This window comes from Macaca nemestrina, chromosome 6, assembly GCF_043159975.1.
Source record: "Macaca nemestrina isolate mMacNem1 chromosome 6, mMacNem.hap1, whole genome shotgun sequence".
Taxonomy (NCBI): Eukaryota; Metazoa; Chordata; class Mammalia; order Primates; family Cercopithecidae; genus Macaca; species Macaca nemestrina.
The window spans coordinates 176,113,817-176,137,514 of NC_092130.1; the positions used below are offsets into that span (position 1 = coordinate 176,113,817).

Here is a 23,698-nt window from a genome sequence, read left to right on the forward strand (position 1 = left end):
TCCATCTACTTGGGAGGTTGAGGTGGGAGGATTGCTTGAGCCCAGGAAGCAGATATTGCAATGAGCTGAGGTCATGCCACTGCACTCCAGGCTGATTGACAGAGTGAACCTGTCTCAAAATAAGTAAATAAATAAAAATAAAATTTGCATGATGTGGCACATAGAAACAGAAATCCTAAGTGACAGCATTTTATAACTGTCAATGGCATTCTCGTTGGATATATGTGAATTCCCTTCATGGACTTGATGTGATAAGTCAATATTTCTATGGAAATCATCCAGTGAGGAAAACACATGGGACGTCATCCTCCCATGGAGATGCACTTACTTGTGTCCAGACTCATGGGCAATGGTGAAGGCCAGTCCAAGACCTGTGTCTTCATTAATCGTGCAGCTGCGATATTTACTACACATTCCACTTATGGGTGCAAATCCTATGAAGGACAAAGATCAAAAGAATACAGAGCAGTGTTGTAATAAAATAAAGCATGGTATATTTATTTTCTTCCCCTTAATGAAATTTAGTTCTTGTGTTCATATGGGGAAATATGTAATGGGAAGCACTTAGATAACCATATAAAGGGCATTTGATAACGTAGGGGAAGGGATTCCATTCCAGGGAGCCCAAGGACTCTCTGTATTGTGGAACACAATTCATGGTTCTATGTAATGTTCCTGGTGCAGGCTCTAACTGGGGCAAAACAGAGAGGGGAATCTATTGCAGATGGAGGAAAGTCTTTGCCTTATTCTAAACATCTATGTTCCCAAAAGACCAAGTGAAAAAGTGCTGTAGAGAACGGGTGTGCTGGGCGGTCCCCAAGACCACCCCCGGCTTTAATGATTCACATCTGTCATAATGAGCATTTGTCCCACTCACAGTTATTATTTAATATTGCAAAAGGATACAGGAAAAAATCAGCCAAGGGAAAACACAAGGGCAGAAGTCAGGAGAAAAAAAGGCACACACATCTAGGGGTCCTTTCCCCGCAGAGTCACACAGGATGTGCTCTCTTCCTCAGCAACGAGTAGTGACAGTGACGGTGAATGTTGTCCACCAGCGTCACTCATTAGAAACTCGGGGTCCAGGTTTTTCTCTGGGAGCTGGTCACATAGGCACCCACTGCCTGAAGTGTGCCAGAATTCTAGACCCTCAGAAGGCAACCACACTGTACACACAACGTAGGCACAATGAGCCACTGGTTGGAGGTAGGGCAGTGGGAGCCATCCTACAACCTGAGTTCTCAGAGGCCAGTCAAGAGCCAACGGGGTAAGCAGACCTGTCTAAGGACAAGCAGCCAGGACACCACGTTAACTTGTTTTTACACAATAAGACTAACTGCTGTTAAATTGGGTTTTATCTAAAAGTTTTTATAAATAAAACCCCTTCCTCCCTAAGAACTTGGGAAGAAATGGATAGTTAGAAGAAATGTTCAGCAGAGTCCTGGTCAGTAGCACAGTGTTTCACACAGACCATCTGGAAAAATCCCAAAGTGCTGCCTCTAAGTCACACCCAGCCCTGTAAATGTCTGAAACACTGCTAAGATTGAGACACAGACAGAGAAGTGAAAAAAACAGGAAATATAATATGGTCATAGTAACTCCACAAATACACATCAATGTACTATTTCCACTAGATAATGAGAAAGCCTTCGATCTACCCACCCCATCCTCACAAACACTAGAAGAAACAGAAAAAAAATACATTTATTATGTTAGAAGAGATAGGAACTCTGAAATCTGTGAGAGACATTCACTTGCTCAATAATCACTCTTGATGAATGCAAACACACTTCTATGTTTGGCTACAGTTTGTACAGGGAAGTGGGTCTTTACACCTTCACTAAGAAGCTGCTACTGCTTATTAACAAGGAACAAGGGCAAAAATACTCAACACTGTGCCACGGCCAGGGGTGCTCATTCCACACATGGTCCTCACACTCTGCTGGAGGTTCTCACCCAAAGTGTCACAGGGCTCATTCTTCCAGGAACATATATCCAGGCCAGTCAGTAAGATGGCGTGGTCATGACGAGTCCCATCTTTCCCCATCAATCCAGACTGCCATTGGCAGAAGCTACTTAAGGTGTGGTCTGCGTGATGACTTATCACCAGCCCTGGCTGTGCAAGAGACAAGGACCAAGGACCCCATGATAATGGAGAGAAAACATGTTATAATGCATTGGCATCACAGCAAACTATCATTGACCTGGATTTCAAATACATGGCTGGATCTGGATGGCATATAAGTTAATGCATGTATTTTATGTATTCTATAAAACCTGTACAGATCCAGTGTACACATTTATGGACGTTTCTCTAGTTCCATACATAAACAATTGAAATGTATCTGGCCGATCCTGAATGCATGTTCAATGACCCAAGAAAGATTACTTCTGTGCATGAACTTTTTGTATTCAAAAATCTTTAAAAAACACTTTTCAAAATTAAGTAAAGCCACAGAATCATTTATACCTGGCTTTGCACATACATATACAAAAACACGTCTAGACAGCAATATGTTTATCTCATAACCAAATTAAGCAAGTGGGATTTCCAATAAATAAGTCTTTTAATATTTATTATTACAGTGTTCAATGAAATATCTTTTCTTCAAAGGCAGTATATTTCTGAGAGGAGGTAGGTCAGTTGGTAAAGCTTTATATCTGGAAAATAAACTGCAACTAAAAGGAGACTTTGCAAGCCATGTTCAACTTCCTCTGTCTCTATCAAGTTCGGATAACACAACAATGAAGTAACAGGGTGTAGAACATTGGAACTCTTGGGAACGGAAGAATTTGAGACATAGAAGAACATGCATCAGACCAGGCTGCACCAAGTTTTTTGAATCTTATTCACCGGCATGCTCTAGTTTCCTATGGCTGGTTGGACAACACCAGGTTTAATTACCTCAACTTCAGGACACTGGCTTGTTTAAAGCTTTCACTGTTAGAATGTTGTATTGAAATTTTTTCTCTCAGTCACTGAATATGTTTTCTGCTGAAATGTTTATTTTGTTTTTCCAGAAAGTCAAATATACCCAAGTTAAATGCTACACATAAACACGGGGGCATGCCTTGCGTTCTTTAGCAGGTGATTTCCAGGAAAACTGCATTAATTAAAGTTAACACAGGTGTACGATCAAACGATAACCTCGCTTATTCTTTGCAGCTTGGATGAATTCCAAGGTGAAAATGTTTTAATACAAGGAATAATTAACCTGTCACCTGAGAAGCCCGGCATGTTCAGCAGCCCCCTCCCCAACTGCGCACTCACACAAAAGACAATGAGGTGGTATCTTCCCTGACTAGTCAGACTAGAAATAGCCCGTCCACACATGCCCCCACCCTGCACAGAAAAAGAGCAGCATCCCAGGACTTTAACATCGAAGGTGTCTTAGATCTTATGAATGATCTCAGGTTTCATCTAAAAAATTCTTTGTTTTATAAATAAGAAAACTGTGGCTAAAAGGAGACTCTGAAAATGTCAGCAAGGGTGGAGCTGAGGCTGGGCACTTGGCTCCTGTCCAGCACCCACTCTTCTTCACCCAGTCAATGATTAGCTTGGGGAAAAATGGAAGTGAGAGCCTTTTGTGCCTATAATGCCTCCCCATTACTTATGCCGCGAGGTGTTCATGTCCATCCTCACTGTGAAGGGACCACCTCTATGCATTTACAGGGGTCACAAATGAAGGCAAAGGATCTTTAACCCACTGCTACCAAGATCCAGCGTAATCTGGGTTTTTAAAGCATGCAGTGAGGGAAACGCACTTGAGAGTCCATAGAAATCTTAATAAAAATAAAAATATCAGACTGCAAATGGTGGCAAATGGTGAGGGTTAAGAGCTGGGAGATAATCGAATAAAAAGCAGAAAGGGCTCATTGCCACTGGCATCCTGAAAGCTCACGATGGCTAAGATATATTGTGTGCTATGTATTCGTAGTGTGTGTCCCACCTATATGCTGAAGGCAGCTTTTACATGCCATTTTCTTACAGGCCAATTAAAGGATAATTTCTTACCACTTTTGCACAAAATAAACCCCACAAAAACTCCAAAAAAAGTTTAAAAGAATTGAAAAGACACTCATTTGCAGTAAAACACAAAATATTAAATACTTGTTGCCCTCGAGAGAGAAGAACCCATAGAACAATTATATTAAAGAAAAACGCATTATTTTGCCTTTACTTTTCTGGGAGTAGAAAGAGTAGATAGTTTCAAAGATAAACTACCTGTTCATCCTCTAGAAGAATCAGACCTACAATTGCAATGTTGATGTTTCCTCCTATTGTTCCATCTTTGAATAAAGCAGATACCTGAAAAAGACAGGAAATCCATGTTAGCCCCATAAATGGCATTTCCCCCCCTACTTACTAATGGGCCTAGAATCCAAAGCTCTTGTTCTTCAATGACAGAGCAATGTTAATTTTCTTTTTTTTTTTTTTTTTTTTTGAGACGGAGTCTCGCTCTGTTGCCCAGGCTGGAGTGCGGTGGCACAATCTCGGCTCACTGCAAGCTCTGCTCCGCCTCCCGGGTTCACGCCATTCTCCTGCCTCAGCTTCCCAAGTAGCTGGGACTACAGGCGCACGCCACCATGCCCGGCTAATTTTTTTGTAATTTTAGTAGAGACGGGGTTTCACCATGTTAGCCAGGATGGTCTCGAACTCCTGACCTCGTGATCCACCCGCCTCGGCCTCCCAAAGTGCTGGGATTACAGGCTTGAGCCACCGCGCCCGGCCAATTTTCTTGTATTTTAAGCAGACAGATATATTAATCATATCCCTGTAAAAAGCCGAAGCTTCAGGTGGGAGTGGGGTCCACCTCTTACTGTTAAACACCTATGAAAGGATCACAAGACTGCGGGTTGGTAAGTGTTCCTCTTAGAATATAAAGAGGAATTTTAAGCTAATCATGATGACTACAGAAACCAATCACTTCTCAAGCTCTTCTGGCAAGGAATTCCACAAGTGCAAGGGAAACTCGTGCACTTACGGGATTCCAAGAGGATACAAGAAAGAGAAGGAAAAAATCATGGTAATGAGATGATGAGAGAAAGACACAAACATTAGAGGTGATAGATCATGGAAGTGGAAATTAATGACCAGAGTGGCATTTGGGGTGGTGAGCAGGAACAGCACGACTACCATGGAATGCAACCTGAAGTGATTTGGCACTGAGCTGTGGAAATATTGGAAAAGCTCTACAAAAGAGTGGCAAACACTTCCACACATCAGAGCAGTTTGCTGAGGACAACAGGGCAATGCTTCGACCCCGTGCGGTGGGAAGGTGGCTCTATTTCACTGCCTCCTCGGCTTCCTGGGAGACCAGAAACCGAGGGGTTCAGTCTACCAAAAATGACACTAGCCATAGTAATCATATGACATCATGGAAAGATGGGCACATTCAGGGGTACTCTGTTTATTGAGGCAGAAGAATGTAAAGACATACTTTTAAAATATTGTCATTAAAACTATTCTTAAAAACACACTTTGGTGACCCAAGATTTTGTCTTCTCTTACTTAGATTTCACGTACATGAAATGAGGCTTAGTATACCTCTCATCACTCTTCAGTGATTAATACAGCTGACAATTTGAGACACAAACACATTTAACCTGAGATGATATTCTAAAAGGTTGCACTTTCCCCCTGTTTTTATAGATAAAATAATTTATATTTAGCATTTGAACATTAATATTTCTAAAAAGTTGGGCATTTCTATAGAGCCATCTAAAATCACACATCTAATGCTGATAATCAGATTTACTGCACTACAGCATCCCCTTAGAGATTTCCAGTAAATATTTCCAGTAAATAGACACTAGTAAGCCCAAAACATCTCATAGGCTTACAGAGGCTTATTGAGAGGGTCAAATGATTTTTTCCTACTGAATTAGTCTATGAAGTTCTGAAAATGGCTCTTTTCATTGGAGCATGGAAAACTAAATGAGTTATCACCAGTAAAATATTTCTCATATATGAAACATCAATCCACAGGTAACAAGTAAATCCACATGTTTCTTATATGAAACATCAATACACACACACACACACACACACACACACCCCCCATGAAGTGCAATGACACAGATGGCCTCAACTGGAAGGACGATCCTACCATGTTGAGTATCGTGAGCACGTAGGTCGTGATATTTTCATGGCCATGGTTTTGCATCATCTTTTTGTCGACCACCACCAAGGTCTCCACATTCAGTTCTTCATTTCTATGGGACCTCAGAAGAGAGCGCTTATGCCGTAAGCAAGACTTATACTCATCTGGCAAGATGAAGAGGTCTTCCTTGGGAGGCTGGGGCATGTCTATGGAGGGACATATGGAGGGCAAATGAAAGCACAAGTCACACACAAAATCAGAGCCATAACTCATCATAGAGAAATTTGGTCTCAAAAATGAATGCTTATGATAAAAACCACATAACCTTTAAAACCTTGTGATGCAGAAGCTTGTATTAAAGTAGCACCCTAAATTTAAGTAAAATTCATGTAGTCTAGGCGTCATGGAAATCGTGGCTGTATTTCCCTTTATATAATTTCATCCTAATTTAAAACAACAAGAAAGGGCACTCTTTGACTCTGACTCCTAGCATCTGGTAGCAAAAGGGTTCAAAAACTTTGAGCATAGGGATTTGTAGAACAGATTCCTCTGCAAAGACAAAGCAATGGAACAAATAATTACAAGAACACGAGCTGGCTGGCTTGCACTGTTTTCCTACTTGAAGACTTTTAATGACTTGACAATGTTTAAAGTTGATTTCAATGTCTGGACACATAACTAGCTTGTCTACACTGTTTCCAGTGGATTATAAAATGCTTGAGGCAGCTCCACTTCACTGAAGAGCTTAATTTCCTAGAAAGTACCATAAATATTTATGTAATTTGATTAGAAGACAAAGCATACACTTTTCTCTTGAAGTAATCCCTTTAAAAATATTTTTGGCATGTATAATCGTTAGGTTAACACTACATTGAAAACAATTAGGTTTAGTGGATGCCTCAGAAAATGTGGTTAAAATTGTTTCGTGTGAAAGTGGACTTCAAAAAGCCCAGATATTTAGGTGGCGTGCACACAAAATCTATGCAGACTGTATTCGAGGAGCATACTGTAAGCAGATGCTATTTTGTTTGACTAGTGCATCCAACACATTTTATTTTCCTTTGCTAACATACTTCCAAAACTAAATAAAGCTTTTGGAGAATAATAATGATACCAGCTAATGTTTATTGAGCACTCATCATTTGCCATTAATGTTTATGCAATGCCCACAGGTGTGAGCCCCACCCTAGGCGACGTCTCTGGGTAACTCGTGCAGTCTGTACCCTAGCCTGAGCACGGGGTTCTAAGGATGAGGTCATGAAGGCAGAGGAGAGGAACATGACTTGCTCACACCCCTTCCTTCGAAAGGGTTGGAAATGGCTATCAGATTTGGACAGTGTGGTCCTAGAGCTCTTGTTCTTAATTACCACTGGTGGAAAAATGTCTTTAGGATGAAAACAACATGTTAGCACAGGACCCAGCAGCTGCAGGTCCTCAGTATTGGGGGCAGGGGTCAGAAACTCCGTGGGGTGGTGATCTCATGGGCCTTGGCTCTGAAAACCCCTCAGCAAAGGACTGCCCCTTACTATGGAGCTTGCAACATTGTCCCCAGAACACACAGGCCTCAGCTGCACACCCACCATCACCTGAAGGGCAGCCAGTCCACTAATCAGCCTGAGGTCCAACCTCACTATTGGTTTTCAGCAAATCAACCTGCCTCTGTTTGCCCTTTTCCACCGAAAAATGCCTGAGTGAACACAGAAAAGGCTCCCATTTTCGGAACAGGAGACTCTAACAGGAAAGAACCATTGTAAGCGTGAATTCTACCAAGACAGAAGAGCAGGACTGCCCTGAGTTCAAGGGAAAGTCCAAAAGCCTCAGGGACAACATGGAAATATCAATGCACAGATGGCACAGGGCCCTGACGATGTGCCCATGCACAGGTGACACAAGGCCTTGAGGTGCATCACGCGTAGGTGACACAGTGTCCTGGGGGGTGCATCTGTGCATTGGTGACATGGGGCCCTGGGGGTACAGTGCATTCACGCACAGGTGACACGAGGACCTGACCTGGGGGTGCATCCATGAACAGGTGACACAGGGCCCTGAAGATGCACGCACCAGTGGGAAGAACCGCTGTCAATTCTGTTGATTCTGCTCACTTTTCCGGGGACTGGGCTGGTCACATGGCCCCTGGCCACTCGAGGCCCAGGAGTGCAGTACCGTCACCAGCATAGCCCAGAGGGGACAGAAATATGTGGCAAACTAAACAGCAGGATATCAATCACCAATGTTCTCCACCTACAAGAGGCATTTTGTTGAGCTTTCTTTCTCTAGTTTTATTATGAAGACCATGGGAACTTTTTTAAACTTTTCAAATACAAACTGTATTATAGAGTTTAGTATCCTTTTTAAAATAACTGCCTTTCACTTACCACCACTATTACGATTCTGAAATGTCTCTCAAGGCAACATACACTACACACACACACACACACACACACTCACATGCCTATGCACACATGCCCAGATGTGGACACCACTGAGGGTCATCTCTACCACCTTGCACACACAGCTGTGCCTAAGCTGTGCCACCAGCCTGAGTGATGGTGACCACCTTCAGAGAGGAATGAAAGGATCACAGTCCTCTCACAATGGTCTGCATTGCTTGATGTTTTCAAGGTCCACTGCAGCATCTGCTTAAGAGCCTGGTGTGTGGTCTGTCAAAGCGGTTAAGACGGCCCGGCTATCTCTCCTGCTGAGATTCAGGTGTGTGGGCCATTTATTTCCTTGGTATATGGAATGTGTCCTGCTCTGACCACACCCACACCATGAGCCCTGGCAGCAGAGTCCTGGCTCTGACCTTGTGGATGCCTCCAGCATGCATCTGGGTCCTGACCTGCCAGTCAAGGCAGCCTCGGGCAGTTGTTGCTGATATGCACACCCTTTTCAAACACTCACCCAACCTCAGGATTCCCAACTCTCTCAGCCTCCTGCTCACCTCCCTTCGTTCTCAGCATGGTTCTTCCTGCTACCTTCCCTACACCTGAGCCCACTAAGCTCATCTGGGTGTGACGTTTTCAAGTCATCTGAATGCAGCATATGACTTTTGGGGGTAGGATGAAATGGGTTTGGAGGACGCAAAGGCACTGACGGCTTAACAAGCACTAATTCTGTTGTTGTAGGTGCCAAGAGATTTTTGTTCATTCACTCATTCAATGAGATTCACTAAGTACTTGCAACAGGTCTGCCTCTATTCAGGGTGCTGGGTAGAGCAGTCATAGAAACCAACCAAGCAGGAAACGATGGGCTGGGGGGAGCAGGGGCTGTCCAGAGGCTCCTGGGGAAGGTTCACCCAGTGATGTTTGAGGAGAGAGCTCAAGGAAGTGAGGCACATCCCACAAAGTACCCCACTTCGATTCCTGAATTTCTGAGAGGTTTCTACCTAAAATGTAAATAACAAGTCATTTCCTAAATGGTCATGACAAAAAAGACTTTGATAAAGCCTCGGTGATAAATTGTAGGTATATTATGTCACACTGAGTCTGCCCTTTTGATGTGGTAATGTATATAAGTAGGCATATAAATGAATTGCCTCAGCAGGAAAACTATGTGGACTTGAATAAATCGAAACCTCAAAAATATAGAAGGACTGAGTAGTGATGCCAGGGTTCTTTTGAAGATGTCTGGTAGATTCTTTACTTCTGCACACTGTGTCATTTAATCTGCCCAGGAAAGAGTTCTTAAAAAACATCATTTACCATTATCCATCCATCTGCTATGGAGAGACGTCCCGTGCTGAACTTACAGATAAGGGACTCTCTCTGGAATCATTGCTTCAGTTTAGCAACGACAGATCAATAAATTTCACCTCGTGGCAGACATGCTTTGAAGAAAATGTACAAGGTTCCATCAGCTTACATAAATGTCAGAATCACTAAATACACGCAAAGATTCGCCCTTACATACATTTCTTGCGTCTTCCACAGAAATGCTGTTTTTGTGGCAGTCCCAGGTGAAGGTCACTGCTGTGCAGGGGTTGATGCGCCAGTTCCCACGTCCTGGAGGTCACCAGGACCTCACTGGCCCCAGGAGCATGGGGCTCTGTGGATCTCTTATACAGTATGTGGGATGGGGAGCTGCCCTGGGCAGCGCTGCCGAGTTTCCACAAGAGGTGTGAAGGAAGTGGCTTTAGGAAGTAATCTGCCTCTTCTGTTCGTATCATGCCTGACTGGAAAAAATAAAAGGAAAGACAGATAACACAATTAGACTTTCTGTTTCAAGCCAGGGCCGATTCTCCAGGCACCGCATTTGTTATTATTCTCTCGGAAGCATGCTCTTCCCTCCAGTGAGAGCGAACACTGGAAAGGTTCAGAGACCCCGGCTGAGAGTTAGCAATGGGAAAGGCCTCACACACAGCCTGAGCTCTCTGGCTCTGTATCCCTGCAGAAAGGCCGGCGTGGAGCTGCTCCAGGACTGGACTCCAGGAATGAGAAAGGGACAGAGGGTGCACAGCATACCAAAGTCAGTTAATTTACACCAAAAGGAATGACGGTGCAAGAAAGAACACCTGCACACTTAAATATTAAATATTCATGTTGGTGAGGGGTCTCAGATAAAGCAACAAAAATTAGAATCCTAATAGGGTAATGTGCAAAACTCTGTTAAAGCAAATTTGAAAACAAAGCCAATGTTACACTTTCTAGAAAAGTGTAACTTCACAAAATTAATCCTGAGGAAAGCATAAAAAAATTTTCTTGGGGAATCTGGAAGGTTTTTCTAAGCAAGATCTTAAAGGAAATAGGAAAGCAGTGATTTTATAAAAATACTAAAAATGTCTGTAGAGCAAAAAGACTAAACGCAATGTTCAAAATCGTGGAGACAAAATCGACAGATTGCTTTTTTATCTTTTAGGGTGACAAATATTTTTAAGATCTTGGTAGCACGATTGTTGGTGAGCCTGAGGACAAACAGGCAATCTTGCATTCTGGGAAATGTAAACTGAGGCCCCACTTGGGGGGCAGCCCCAGGGCCAGCCCATATATCTGTGCACTACAGACATTAGGAGTTAAAGTGCACAGTTCAACTCCAGGGGTTAACTTTTGGGAATTCTCGCCAAATATTTCTTGTAAGAATTTCTTAAATGTCAGTGAACCAGGTGTGAATGTGTATGGCAGCATTGTTTATAATAGCAAAACAGCAAAAACAAAACTAAAAATAATAAAAACAGGAAACAATTTAAATGGTTACCAGTAAATTCAGGATCAATTTTTAAAGTCCATTTATTTAATTGGAGGTTATATAACTACTAAAAATTGGAGTTATGTACTGATGATAATTATAATTAAACATGTTTTTTAGTTCCTGAAGCTGAGGCCCACGTTTTTTATATACTACCTATTGATTACTCATCAATAGGTAAGTTCTGTAAGGTATCAGTGTCCCCGTTTTATGGGTGAAGAAATAGAGATGTAGAATGATTCAGTAATGTTTTCAAGGTCAACTGGCTAGGAAATATAGTGTAAGAATTCGAATGAAATCAGAGTACATTCAGAACTTGTAAGTTTAAGGTTTATACTACGGGGTTTCCAAAAGGTATTAATCTGTTAAAAGTGTATAATAGAGTATATAGTGTGCTCTCAATTATGTTCATTTTAAAAGTTGTGTATCTACACTTAAAGAATTCTCTTGGATGACTGAAGATAAATTCAAGTCAAATTGGATGGTGGAACAACAACCATCTTGAGGGGAAAAGCCTCTTCAGGAGGAGAAAGTTGAGTAGGAGGGATGCAAAAGGAAAATTATACTTCATTTTTATAGCTCTGCATTACTCAAGTTCAAGTCTGCGCATTCCTTCTTTTAAAATAATGTCAATGGCATTGCTGGATCATTGGATTATAAATGAATTTTTAAATTCCTAATAAATGTTATTATATATTGCTCTAATTTTATAATGCAATCAACTCCTATGGTACCCATCAGGGTACCATTTAGAGCTCTCCAACACTGAACTATTAGTATTACTATTGTGCCGATTTTTTCAGTGATTTTACAAATCTGGTGCTGCACACTGACTGAGACACTCACTAGGTATTCTCAGCTGCTGACCCACGGCTTCCAATGTCCATTCTAAATTTGTCTCTGATTCTTACTTGGAGTTGTGGGGAGACTTCCCTTGCATTAATGTCCATGTGGTGAAGCCCTGTGTGGGGCTGGGCTGTCCTAGGTGAGTCTGGGCATTTGTACAGTGTGAACTGCAGGCACGGAGGAGCATTTCCTAGACCTTGAGAAAATGCCAAACACAACTCTCAAGGAAAATAGGGTTTGGGGTGGGAGACATAAAAGAAAGAGAAGAGCAGGTTTATCAAATATAGGGAGAGGAAGCATTGGCTGAAATGTTACCACTGGGGGTGAGGGGAGGCAAGACCAAGGTAAGCTTGGTAGACTATCAGTGAAGCCATCAGCACCACCATGGGAGGTAGACCTCCTGGGGCCCAAATACCACATAGCCATGGGAAAGTGAAATTCTTGGAATTTATGCCCAGGATTGAGGGAGGGGGCAGAGGCAGTCTTTCCTGCAGTGCTATTCATGAATGACTTTGGAACCTTCTTGGCCTTCTAGAACTTCGGGAACTAAACGAAGACACGACAACACTTTACCTTTTGCAGTTCTACCGGGGAATGCCAAGTGTGAAATAAATTAAATAATGGTTAGAGCCAATTAGGTTTCAACTTTTTTGCATTTTAACTAACTGAGAAGCGTAAGCAGTCATCGATGTGTTCAACCTTGTATAACGCTACCCAATTCGTTTCTCCATTACCTAAGGTAACCAGTTTAGGTATTAAATCAAAAAAGAAGAAAAATCCATGCATGGCTTAAAACAATAACAGCACTTTTTGATATGCAAACAATTGCTCACTTTTCAAACCACCCCTCAGAAGATGATTGGCTCTTTAAGAACCTAGAATAGACGTGATTCAGTATCCCCCCTGCAGGTTGCAGCAGACTGATAGAAGGCAATGGCCGGGTGAATTGGACACTGCAGAATTTATCATCCCATTCTCATACTTATTAGCTGTGTGACTTTGGATGATTTACTCAGCCTTTCTGTGCTGTTCTGTCATCTAGGATGCAGATATAAGAACAGCTACTTGTCACGAGTTTGTAAGACTTAACATTCTTAAAGTATATGATTTAGTGAACATTCAAACAAGATTTGCTGAATTAATAAAACGAAGGATGTAAAATATCATACTTTACCCTGATGATCTTTGCTCTCCTTCTGATAATTCAGAGAGCCCCTGGGGAATGTTTCACTCTGCAGTTGGAGATCCCTCTGAAGCCCTGAGTGTTGGTGCACCCAGCACCACAATCATCTCAAACACAATTTTGTTTCTGACTTGCTGCTTTGCTTTTTACACTCTTTCTGGCTTCCTGGCCTACACACTTGTGATCTAAGACAGCTGTTTCCTATTCAGAACGATCTCCTCCTTTCCCCTAGGCTCAAGGCTACATTCTGGGTGGCCCAGGCTAAGAGGACCAGATCCCCAGGCAAAGGTGTCCGACTGCAGTTGGCAGATTTTTGAATTTTCCTTAACAAAGTCGTTAAGCATTATACTTATTTCATTAATAATTTAGTCTGAGTCACAATATTCAGTATTTAAATAATCTCCAATTTCATTAAATACATAGAGCATAGTAACTGATAAGACTGATATTTTGATATCCCTTGATAAACAACAGATAAAAATACAAAAAAAGTTACTTCATTAGCTTGTTGCATTATTAGTTTGCAAGCTATTCTAAAAGATAAGGTAAATTGCAGAAGATTAATGTTTTCTTCTTATCAGAATGAAGAATATTTGTTTGGAAACTCAAAATGTCTAGGGGAACCTGCCTGTAGCTCACAGTAACCACTGGAATGTCAGGCGGGTGGATTATTAACCAGGCTTCAGAAAAGGCCAAGTCCTTCAGGCTTTGCAGAGGACAGGCTTTGTTCTCACAGGGCCTGCCTCTCTCATGATCAATTCTGGAAATCATTTTACATTAGAAAACTCACCAAACGCTTATGTTGCCTTCATAAGAAATGAACGAATATGTGCTGTGTTACTGCTGGGAAAAGCTAGTTCTGAGCAATGTAAGTAAAGAAAATATTGAAGCTTGGCAGTAGGATGTTTACTGTAGTCTATTTGTTGTCATCCATAATTAAAAGTTGGTAGATTTGTATTAATTGTGATTTGTTGAGATTCATAGAAACTGCTCATTAAAGTTTTCATGAATCAAAAAAAAAAAAATAGAAATTAAGAAGAAGTGAATAAATGCCCAATCACTGAGGCTATCTCTACTGCAGTGAGAGAGACTCCCAGTGAACCAGTTCTAAGCGTGTCTCAGGTGACACCCTGTGCCCTATTCATGAGAGCTACCTATCAATAAACACAGTAAAGAAGAGAAAGAGGCATTATGAGAAAGAGCCATTTTCATTTTCAAGTGATTTCATTTTTACTCTCCTCCATCTTTTCTCCTGAAGTGTCATTTGTTTTGGGAATATTCTATGCATTCTAGGTCTTCTTAGTGATATTTCAGAAACGTTAGACAGTTTCAACTTTTGTCAAACTTTAATCCAAGTGAAGCTTTGCTTTTCATTTTCTTCCAATCTCAGAACCAAATAGGAACCTACACCGAAAGCCGCAGTGAGTCTTGTTGTGTGATTATATGTGATATCTTGAAAACAAAAATTTGGCTAAAATTTTCTAAGAAGTTTAAATAAACCAAAAAGCTTCCTTTTTCTCCAAGAAATTTTGTATGTTTCTTTTTGCTCCTCTCTCCACTGCACCTGACTTAGGCACTGGGCTCACTCAACCTTTCTGTCTTCAAGGACAATGGGGCTGATACGCCGGTCACAAGAATCACACATCGTCCTAAACCCAAAGAAGTCCAGGCTTCATAATTTCAGTCATTTGCTCAGCTGTAAACTTGGTCCCTGGTCACTTTCCAGTTGCTTATATATAGACTCAAACTACTAACGTTTTGACACTGGACACTCTGACAAAGTTTCTGGTTAAAGCTGAATCTTGTCAGTGATGAGTTATTCCCATCATCCTAATCCATCAGAGAGGCCTCAGTCCTTGGTTTCTTACAAAACCCAGTTCCTCCTACAGTGACATCAGCACACATTTGTAAAACATGAATATCTGTTGTTTGTGCATGAGGAGGAGAGGGGGTAAGGGTGAGGCAGGGCTGGATGAAGGAGAAGCAGGACTGGGAAGGAGTCATGTGGAAGTTGACTGGATAAAGGTATAGATGGAATTGTTCAGTTCTACCTGGATCTTGTGGCCTGGCTAAACTGGACCAGTGTAATAACCATCCCAGCAGCAGAAGTGTGACTTGGGTGAAGTGCCAACTGTCTACATGCCCCACAAATACTGTCTCAGATGGCCAACCTGCCTCCCATCCATGGTTTCTGCACAGCTGGGCACACCTGAATCATCAGCCAATCAGATTTTGATGAATTCTATGGCAGCAAGAAGGCTAGAGAAAGCAGACTATAATTTAATAGTATAATTTAAGAATGCACTATCATTATCCTTGGTTATTCCAAATTATCACGGACTGTGGATTTACTCAAAACCATTCCTGTATCTATATGGCCCTTGTTCACTAGGAGAAGCAGTGATTTTTTTCGTATGTTAAAATCTCATCACTGAAGCCTCAAGGGTACAATACTGAGAACATTCACATTTCTGGCCTTGTTCTTAGAGCATGAAGAGCTCTCATATTTTTAGTATTTAATACTCATATAATTCACCTGGACATTAATTAAATTTACCAAGATTTCTTGCCAAACTCTACAAGCTAATCTTCATAGTGATATAACTTTTGATTAGAGCTTAGATGAAAATGATATTTGTGACTTCCTCCATCCCTGGCTGAAGAAGGAATCTGGAGTGAAAGGTGATCCTCTGTTAGGGGTAAATACTTTTTACCCATGTCTTAGGGTTTTCTAAGAAGGGAAGGACACAGGCGCACAGGACTTCTCAAACCCAAAGTGCAAGAAGGAAACTTTTCAGTGGGAGAGAGGACGTTCTCAGCATTGTCCTTGCCTGTGGTGTCAAGGGGAGGGTCAGGTGGAGGCAGCCAGCTGTGAGTGAGGAACAGCACAAGCCTGCTGAGAAGCCAATATTAAGAAGGCAGAGCCAGATGGCCAAACAGAAGCTTCCACCAAACCTAGAATAATATATGCAGAGAAAATATCCCTAAAACGTGAAGGAGAAATAAAGACTTCTAAACAAACAAAAGCTGAGGTATTTAATCAACACCAGACCTGTCATCCAAGAAATGATAAAGAGATTTCTTCAATATGAAAGAAAAGGACATTAGTGAGCAATAGAGAAATCATGTGAAGGTAGAAAACTCACTAGAAATAGTAAATACACAGAAAAACACAGGATTTTATAATACCGTAATTACGTTTGTAAGTCAGTTATATCTTGAGTAGAAAGACTACAGCATCATCAAAATAATAACTATAGCATCAAAAATAATAACTACAGCAACTTTTTGAGACATGATACAGTAAGATACAAGTAAAAGCAACAAAAAGTTAAATGCAGGAGGACAGAGTTAAAGCACAGAATTTTTATTAGTTTTCTCTTTGCTTGTTTCTTAGTTTGTTTATGCAATCCTGATAAGCAGTCATCAGTTAAAAGTAATGAGTTATCCTGTAATCCCAGCACTTTGGGAGGCTGAGGTAGGCGGATCATGAGGTCAGGAGATCGAGACCATCCTGGCTAACATGGTGAAATCCCATCTCTACTAAAAATACAAAAAATTAGCTGGGTGTGGTGGCGGGCACCTGTAGTCTCAGTTACTCAGGAGGCTGAGGCAGGAGAATGGCGTGAACCCAGGAGGCAGAGCTTGCAGTGAGCCAAGATCACGCCACTGCACTCCAGCCTGGGGGACAGAGTGAGACCCCATCTCAAAAAAAAAAAAAAAAAGTAATGAGTTATAAGATATTATTTGCAATCTCATAGTAACCTGAAATAAAAAAAAAAAGATACACAAACAGTAAAAAGCAAGAAATTAAAACATACCACAGAGAAAATAACTTTCACTAAAAGGAAGACAAGAAGGAAAGAAATAAAAAGCCACAAAAAAACCCATAAAACAAATGACAAAATAGCAGGAGTAAGTCCTTATTTATCAATAATAAAATTGAATGTAAATAGACTAAACTCTTCAGTCAAAAGACATAGAGTGGCTGAATGGATTAAGAGAAAAAAACAAGACCCAATGACCTGTTGCCTACAAGTAATTTCACCTATAGGTATACATAGACTAAAAATAAAGTAATAGAAAAAGATATTCCATGCAGATGGGAAGGAAAAGGGCTGGAGTCCTAAACTTATATAAGACAAAATAGATTTCAAGACCAAAACTACAAAAAGAGACAATGAAGGTCATTATATGTTGATAAGAGGGTCAGTTCAGCAAGAGGATATAACAATTGTAAATATATATGCACTCAATATCGCAGCATCCAGATATAAAAAGCAAATTGTTATTAGAGCTAAAAGATAAATAGATCCCAATGAAAAAACAGCTGGAGATTTCAACGCCCATTATCAAGACAGAAAATCACCAAGGACACATTAGAATTAATCTGCATTATAGACTAAATGAACCTAACGATATTTACATAACATTTTATCCAATAGTTGCAGAATACACATTTTTCTCCTCAGCACATGAATAATTCTCAAGAATAGACCATATGTTAGGCCACAAAAAGATCTTAAAAAATTTTAAAAACCCTGAACTTCTATCAAGTATTTTTTCTAACCACAATGAAATAAAACTAGAAATCAGTAACAAGAGGAATTTTGGAAACTATACAAACACATGGAGATTAAATAATATGCTCCTGAATGACCAGTGGGTCAATGAAGAAATTAAGAAGAAAATTAAAAATTTATTTAAAAAATGATAACAAAAATACACCATACCAAAATTTATGGGATAAGGCAAAAATATACTAAAAGAAAAGCTTATAGGTATAACTGCCTACATCAATAAAGTAGAAAAACTTCTAATAAACAACCTATTGGTGCATCTTAAAGAACTAGAAAAGCAAGAGCAAACAAAACCAAAAGTTAATAGAAGAGAAAAAATAAATATCAGAGTAGAAATAGATGAAAGTAAAACAAGAAAACAACAAAAAGAACAACAAAATGAGAAGTTGGTTTTTTGAAAAGTTAAACAAAATTGGCGAACCTTTAGCTAGACTAAGAAAAAAAAGAGAGACGACCCAAATAAATAAGATTAGAGATTACAAAGGAGACAGTACAGAAATACAAAGGATGATTAGAGGCTTCTGTGAACAGCTATATGCTAATAAATTGGAAAACGTAGAAGAAATGGATACATTCCTAGACACATACAGACTACCAAAGTTGAATCATGAAGAAATCCAAAACCTGAACAGACCAATAACAAATAATAATATCAAAACCATAATAAAAAATCTCCTAGGGAAGAAACACCCAGGATCTGATGGCTCTCCTGTTGAATTTTACCAAACATGTAAAGAATTAATACACTCCTACTCAAACTATTCTGAAAAACGGAGAAGGGAATAGTCCCAAGTTCATCCTAAGAGGCCAGTATTATCCTGATATCAAAACCAGATAAGAACACACCAAAAAAAAAAAAAAAAAAAAAAAAAAAAAAAATGAAACTACAAGCCAATATCCCTGATGAACATTGATGCAAAAATTCTCAGCAAAATACTAGCAAACCAAATTCAGCAAGACAAAAAAGATTATTCATCATGACCAAGTAGGATTTATCCCTGGGATGTAAAGATGCTTCAACATAGACAAATCAATCAATGTGGTACATCACATGAACAGAATGATGGACAAAACCTACCAAATCATTTCAATTGATGTTGAAAAAGCATTTGACAAAATTCAACATTCCTTCATGATAATAATCATCAAAACACTAGGTATAGAAGGAACATACCTCAACACATTAAAAGCCATATATGGCAGACCCACAACTAGTGTCGTACTGAATGAGAAAAAAGCTGAAAAGCCTTTCCTTTGTGATCTGGAACACAATAAAGATGCTCATTTTTACCACTATTATCCCAAATAGTACTAGAAGTCCTAGCTAGAGCAATCAGACAAGAGAAAGAAATAAAGGCATTCGAATTTTAAAAAAAGAAGTCAAATTATCCTTCTTTGCCAATGAAATAATCTTAGATTTGAAAAAATCTAAAGACACCACCAAAAAATTATTAGAATTGATAAATTCAGTAAAGTTGCAGGAGATAAAATCAGCATACAAAAATCAGTAGCATTTCTATATGCTAACAATGAACAATTTGAAAAAAGAAACCAAGAAAGTAAATTCATTTATAATCGCTACAAATAAAATAAAACACCTAGGAATTGACCAAAGAAGTGACAGATTTCTACTATTAAAACATTAAGGAAACTCTCCAGAACACTAGAATGGGCATTTTTCTTGAATGTACCCCATAAGTACAGGCAACCAAAGCAAAAATGGACAAATGGGATAACTGCAAGTTTAAAAGCTTCCGCACAGCAAAGAAAACAATCAACGAAGTGAAGAGGCAACCCACAGAATGGGAGAAAATATCTGCGAAGTACCCATCTGACAAGAGATTACCAACCAGAATATATAAGGAGCTCAAACAACTCTACAGGAACAAAATCTAAGAATCTGATTTAGTAATGGGCAAAAGGGCTGGGCGTGGTGGCTCACGCTTGTGATCCCAGCACTTTGGGAGGCTGAGGCGGGCAGATCACCTGAGGTCAGGAGTTCAAGACCAGCCTGGTAACATGGAGAAACCCGTCTCTACTAAAAATACAAAATTAACTGGGTGTGATGGCATATGCCTGTAATCCCAGCTACCCGGGGGCTGAGCCGGGAGAATTGCTTGAATCCAGGAGGTGGAGATTTCCAGGAGCTGAGATCATGCCATTGCACTCCAGCCTGGGTGACAGACTGAGACTCTGTCTCAAAAAATAAAGAAATAAATAAATAGAAATAAAAATAAAATAAAATTTAAAAAATAGGGGAAAGTTATGAACAGACATTTCTCAAGAGAAGACGTACAAATGGCAAACAGGTATATGAAAAGGTGCTCAACATCATTAGAGAAATGCAAATCAAAACTACAATGTGATATTCTCTCACTTCAGTAAAATGGCTCTTATCTGAAGAACAGGCAACAAAGTGCCGGTGAGGATGTGGAGAAAAGGGAATCCTCATATACGATTGGTGGGAATGTAAATTAGTATACCCACTCTGTAGAACAATTTGGAGATTCCTCAAAAAACCAAAAATAGAGCTACCATAGGATTCAGCAATCCTATTCCTAGGTACATTTCCAAAAGAAAGAAAATCAGGATATCGAAGAGATGTCTGCACTCCTATGTTTATTACAGCACTATTCTCAAAAGTCATGGTTTGGAAGCAATCTAAATGTCCAACAAGAAACAAATAGATAAAGAAAACATGGCACATGTACACAATGGAGCACTATTACATCACAAAAAGGAATGATGTCCTGTCATTTGCAACATGGATGGAACTGGGGGTCATTATATTACATGAAATAAACCAAGCACAGAAAGACAAACGTTGCGTGTTCTCACTTATTTCTGAGGAGCTAAAAATTAAAACAATTAAACTTGTGGAGCTGGAGAGTTGAATGGTGGTTACTAGAGGCTGAGAAGGACAGTGTGTGTGTCGGCGTTGGGAGCATGGGGGCTGGTTAACAGGTATAAGGATATAATTAGATAGAATGAATAAGATCTGGTATTTGATAGCACAACAGGGTGATTACAGTCAACAATAATTTATTATACATCTGAAAATAACTGAGAGAGTAGAACTAGATTGTCTGTATCACAAAAAAGCGATAAATGCTGGAGGCGATGGATATTCTATTTACTTTAGTGTGATTATTACACAGTGCATCAAAATATCTCATGAATCCCTGAATATATGCACCTACCATGTACCCATAAAAATTAAAAATGATTTTTAAAATACAAATTTAAAAAATAAAAAAATTAATTTAAAAAAGAAGCTGATTTTGATGTATGAAACTCATTTTGAAAAAAAATTTTTAAAAAATTATCCAAAATTATTACAAAATCTCTAAAAATAAGGTGTTGCCTAAATCTGTTTCAGAATTGACGCTATTCATGGAGACTGAATGTTCCAGGCAATGAGGAATGAATGTGGGGTTCCTCCTAGGTCCTTCCTCAGCCCTGTCTGGACATTTAACACAACTGGAGGGATTGTCTGTCTGTGAGAATTCAAAGCAGCTAAGCATGGACATGTTCTGAAGACCAGTATTTCCTCCTACATGAAAGAAGAAATGTTGCCAGAAGCAACACAGTAATACTTATTAATGGAGCTTCCATTTACTGAGCCTACCATCTATTCAGGTAACTGCACTTCATAGATATCAGTCTATTGGTCTTCACTGTAGATCTGTGAAGAGGCTGCAGGAACTGATGCCTACCAAGGTTAAACAATCTACCAGAGTTCCCAAGCCAGGAAGTGAGTGAATTCAAAATCAAAACCCAAACCATCTAGTCCCCATGCCATGGGGGTACCATGCTATCTATCACTACCTCACACGATGGAGGAAGCGGTATTGCACAGTACAGGGGGAAATCCAGGGCTCAGCGTCTAGTCCAGCTTCAATGTGTTAGGATGCTCCTGACTTAGCTTGTTAGCCGCCTGGGTACTGATTTCTCAGAAAGATAACATTATTGAGCAACATTCTCTTTTTAAAAAATGTGTTGAAATCTGTTAACTCTCTTGCCTTTATCTTTGCTGCTACACAGGTCAAATTCTAATCACGGTTCTGTGAAACATTTTTCAATATATGCAGTTAGTCATGTCTTACTTAACTATTCTTTCTTCCATGCCAAATATCTTTTGGCCAGCCATCATAACATTTTTACATAAATGTAAGCCTCTCTTCCTTCTGTGGCTCTCCTGGGTCCAACACCAGTTTTTCAATGTTCTTCTGAACACACATTTCCAAACAGGGAAAACTCAGTGAAAGGATTAGATGTGGAGGGGTTAAGTAATATGGTATGAGATTTCATGATCTGCTCAGCGTCTTACACATCATAAACTCATCAACTTTTTTTCATATCCATCATTTTGAAAACTGGCGTCCTCAATCCTACTTCTGTAAGTGAAATGTCCCCCAAATTTCAGTGTACACATCTAGGAAATCGTAGTAGCTTGTTAGCAGTGCTGTTAAATCATCTCTTGCCCATTAAAAATATGCAAGAAGAAGATGTGCAACTGGAACAAAGGTGGCCACAGGTTTGGACACCGTGGTTTAGAAGAACTTCTGCCCTAAGAGGAAGGCAGTTTTCTTGATGACGAAACCAAAAACCATAGACTGAAAAACACAATCATTTACTGGGCCCTCTCTGTCCTCTGAGTGGAAGCAGCATAAGCAACCAGAGGTACTAGTAAAGCAAAGGCTGCTTTCCCTGTCAACTCTGCTCATGGTTCAGGCACCACCTGGAGTACAGAATGGGAAGCTGACTTGCTACAGCATGGGAAATATTCTCTGATGTGGTCACAGTGGCTGCCCAGCCATTAAATACTCACCTTCTATTAGGCATAATAGAATTGGCCAGTGATGGGGGAGGAAAAGAGAGAGTGTGGTACATCAGTCCTTGGAAGTACATTTGACCCAAAAATGAAAGTAATGTAAGTGTCGTGCCATTTGCAAGATAACCAATGAGTAGAGTGGATTTTCGTGAACAGCTCCCCCTCACTCGCTGATGTTGATTCTCCAGCATAGTCAATGACCCAATATTTAGAGATGCAGGTGAAGTGCCTCGCATTAGTTCAGCAGAATCAAATTAGGAGGTGACACACATCTCCAGGGAGTAGACATCCATTTCTGCTGTCCGCACAAGTCCAGGCAAGAACCCGAGGGCACATGAGCAGACGAGAACAGGAACTCAGTAAGCACCCTCTCAGCAGACACTGGGCATGGATGACCTGCTTCTCACTCAAAAGGGAGCCACAGAAGAAGTCTGTGATTGGTTTATGAAGATGCAGCCAGTACACCTAGTGAGCAATCATGTGATTAAATGTTAATGGTGAGAATCAATGCTGCAGAAAGGCAAACCAGCCATGTGGAGGAAAATCACTAACGGCTCTGTCAGATGCAACAGAGGAGGACCAGGGCACGCAAGGCTCAAGGAAGGTGATGATACTGAAGCCAGCTGAGGCCCACCTAGGAATTCCACAGCTCACCTCCAGTCATGAGTGGTCCCAGATAGGACAACTGACATGCAAAACAAAACTCCAGGAGACTGAATGTGCCGAGCAACGAGGAATAAATATGGGGGTCCTCCTATGTCCCTCTTTAGCCTTCACTGGGCATTTAACAAAACTTGGAGGGGCCTTCTGTGAGAATTCATAGCAGCTAAGCATGAATGTTTTCCATAGACCAGTATTTCCTCCTACATTGAAACAAGAAATGTTGCCAGAAGGAGCATGGTAACAATCAGTAAATAGAACTTCCATTTACTGAGCCTGTCTTCTATGCAAGGAACTGCATTTCACAGAC

General features: G+C 40.3%; 1 protein-coding gene across 2 annotated transcripts in view; it reads right to left on the reverse strand.

The window, feature by feature from the left end:
• Positions 1-23,698, reverse strand: part of LOC105489455 (ADAM metallopeptidase with thrombospondin type 1 motif 16) — a 181,162-nt gene that overhangs the window by 126,756 nt on the left and 30,708 nt on the right. For both annotated transcript variants that reach the window (XM_011754286.3, XM_011754287.3), the window contains exons 4-8: positions 10,014-10,275; positions 6,111-6,310; positions 4,226-4,309; positions 1,957-2,116; positions 329-434 (exon numbers count right to left, since the gene is read on the reverse strand). In XM_011754286.3, the coding sequence (XP_011752588.2) occupies positions 329-434; positions 1,957-2,116; positions 4,226-4,309; positions 6,111-6,310; positions 10,014-10,275 (812 nt within the window). The remainder of the gene's footprint in view (positions 1-328; positions 435-1,956; positions 2,117-4,225; positions 4,310-6,110; positions 6,311-10,013; positions 10,276-23,698) is intronic.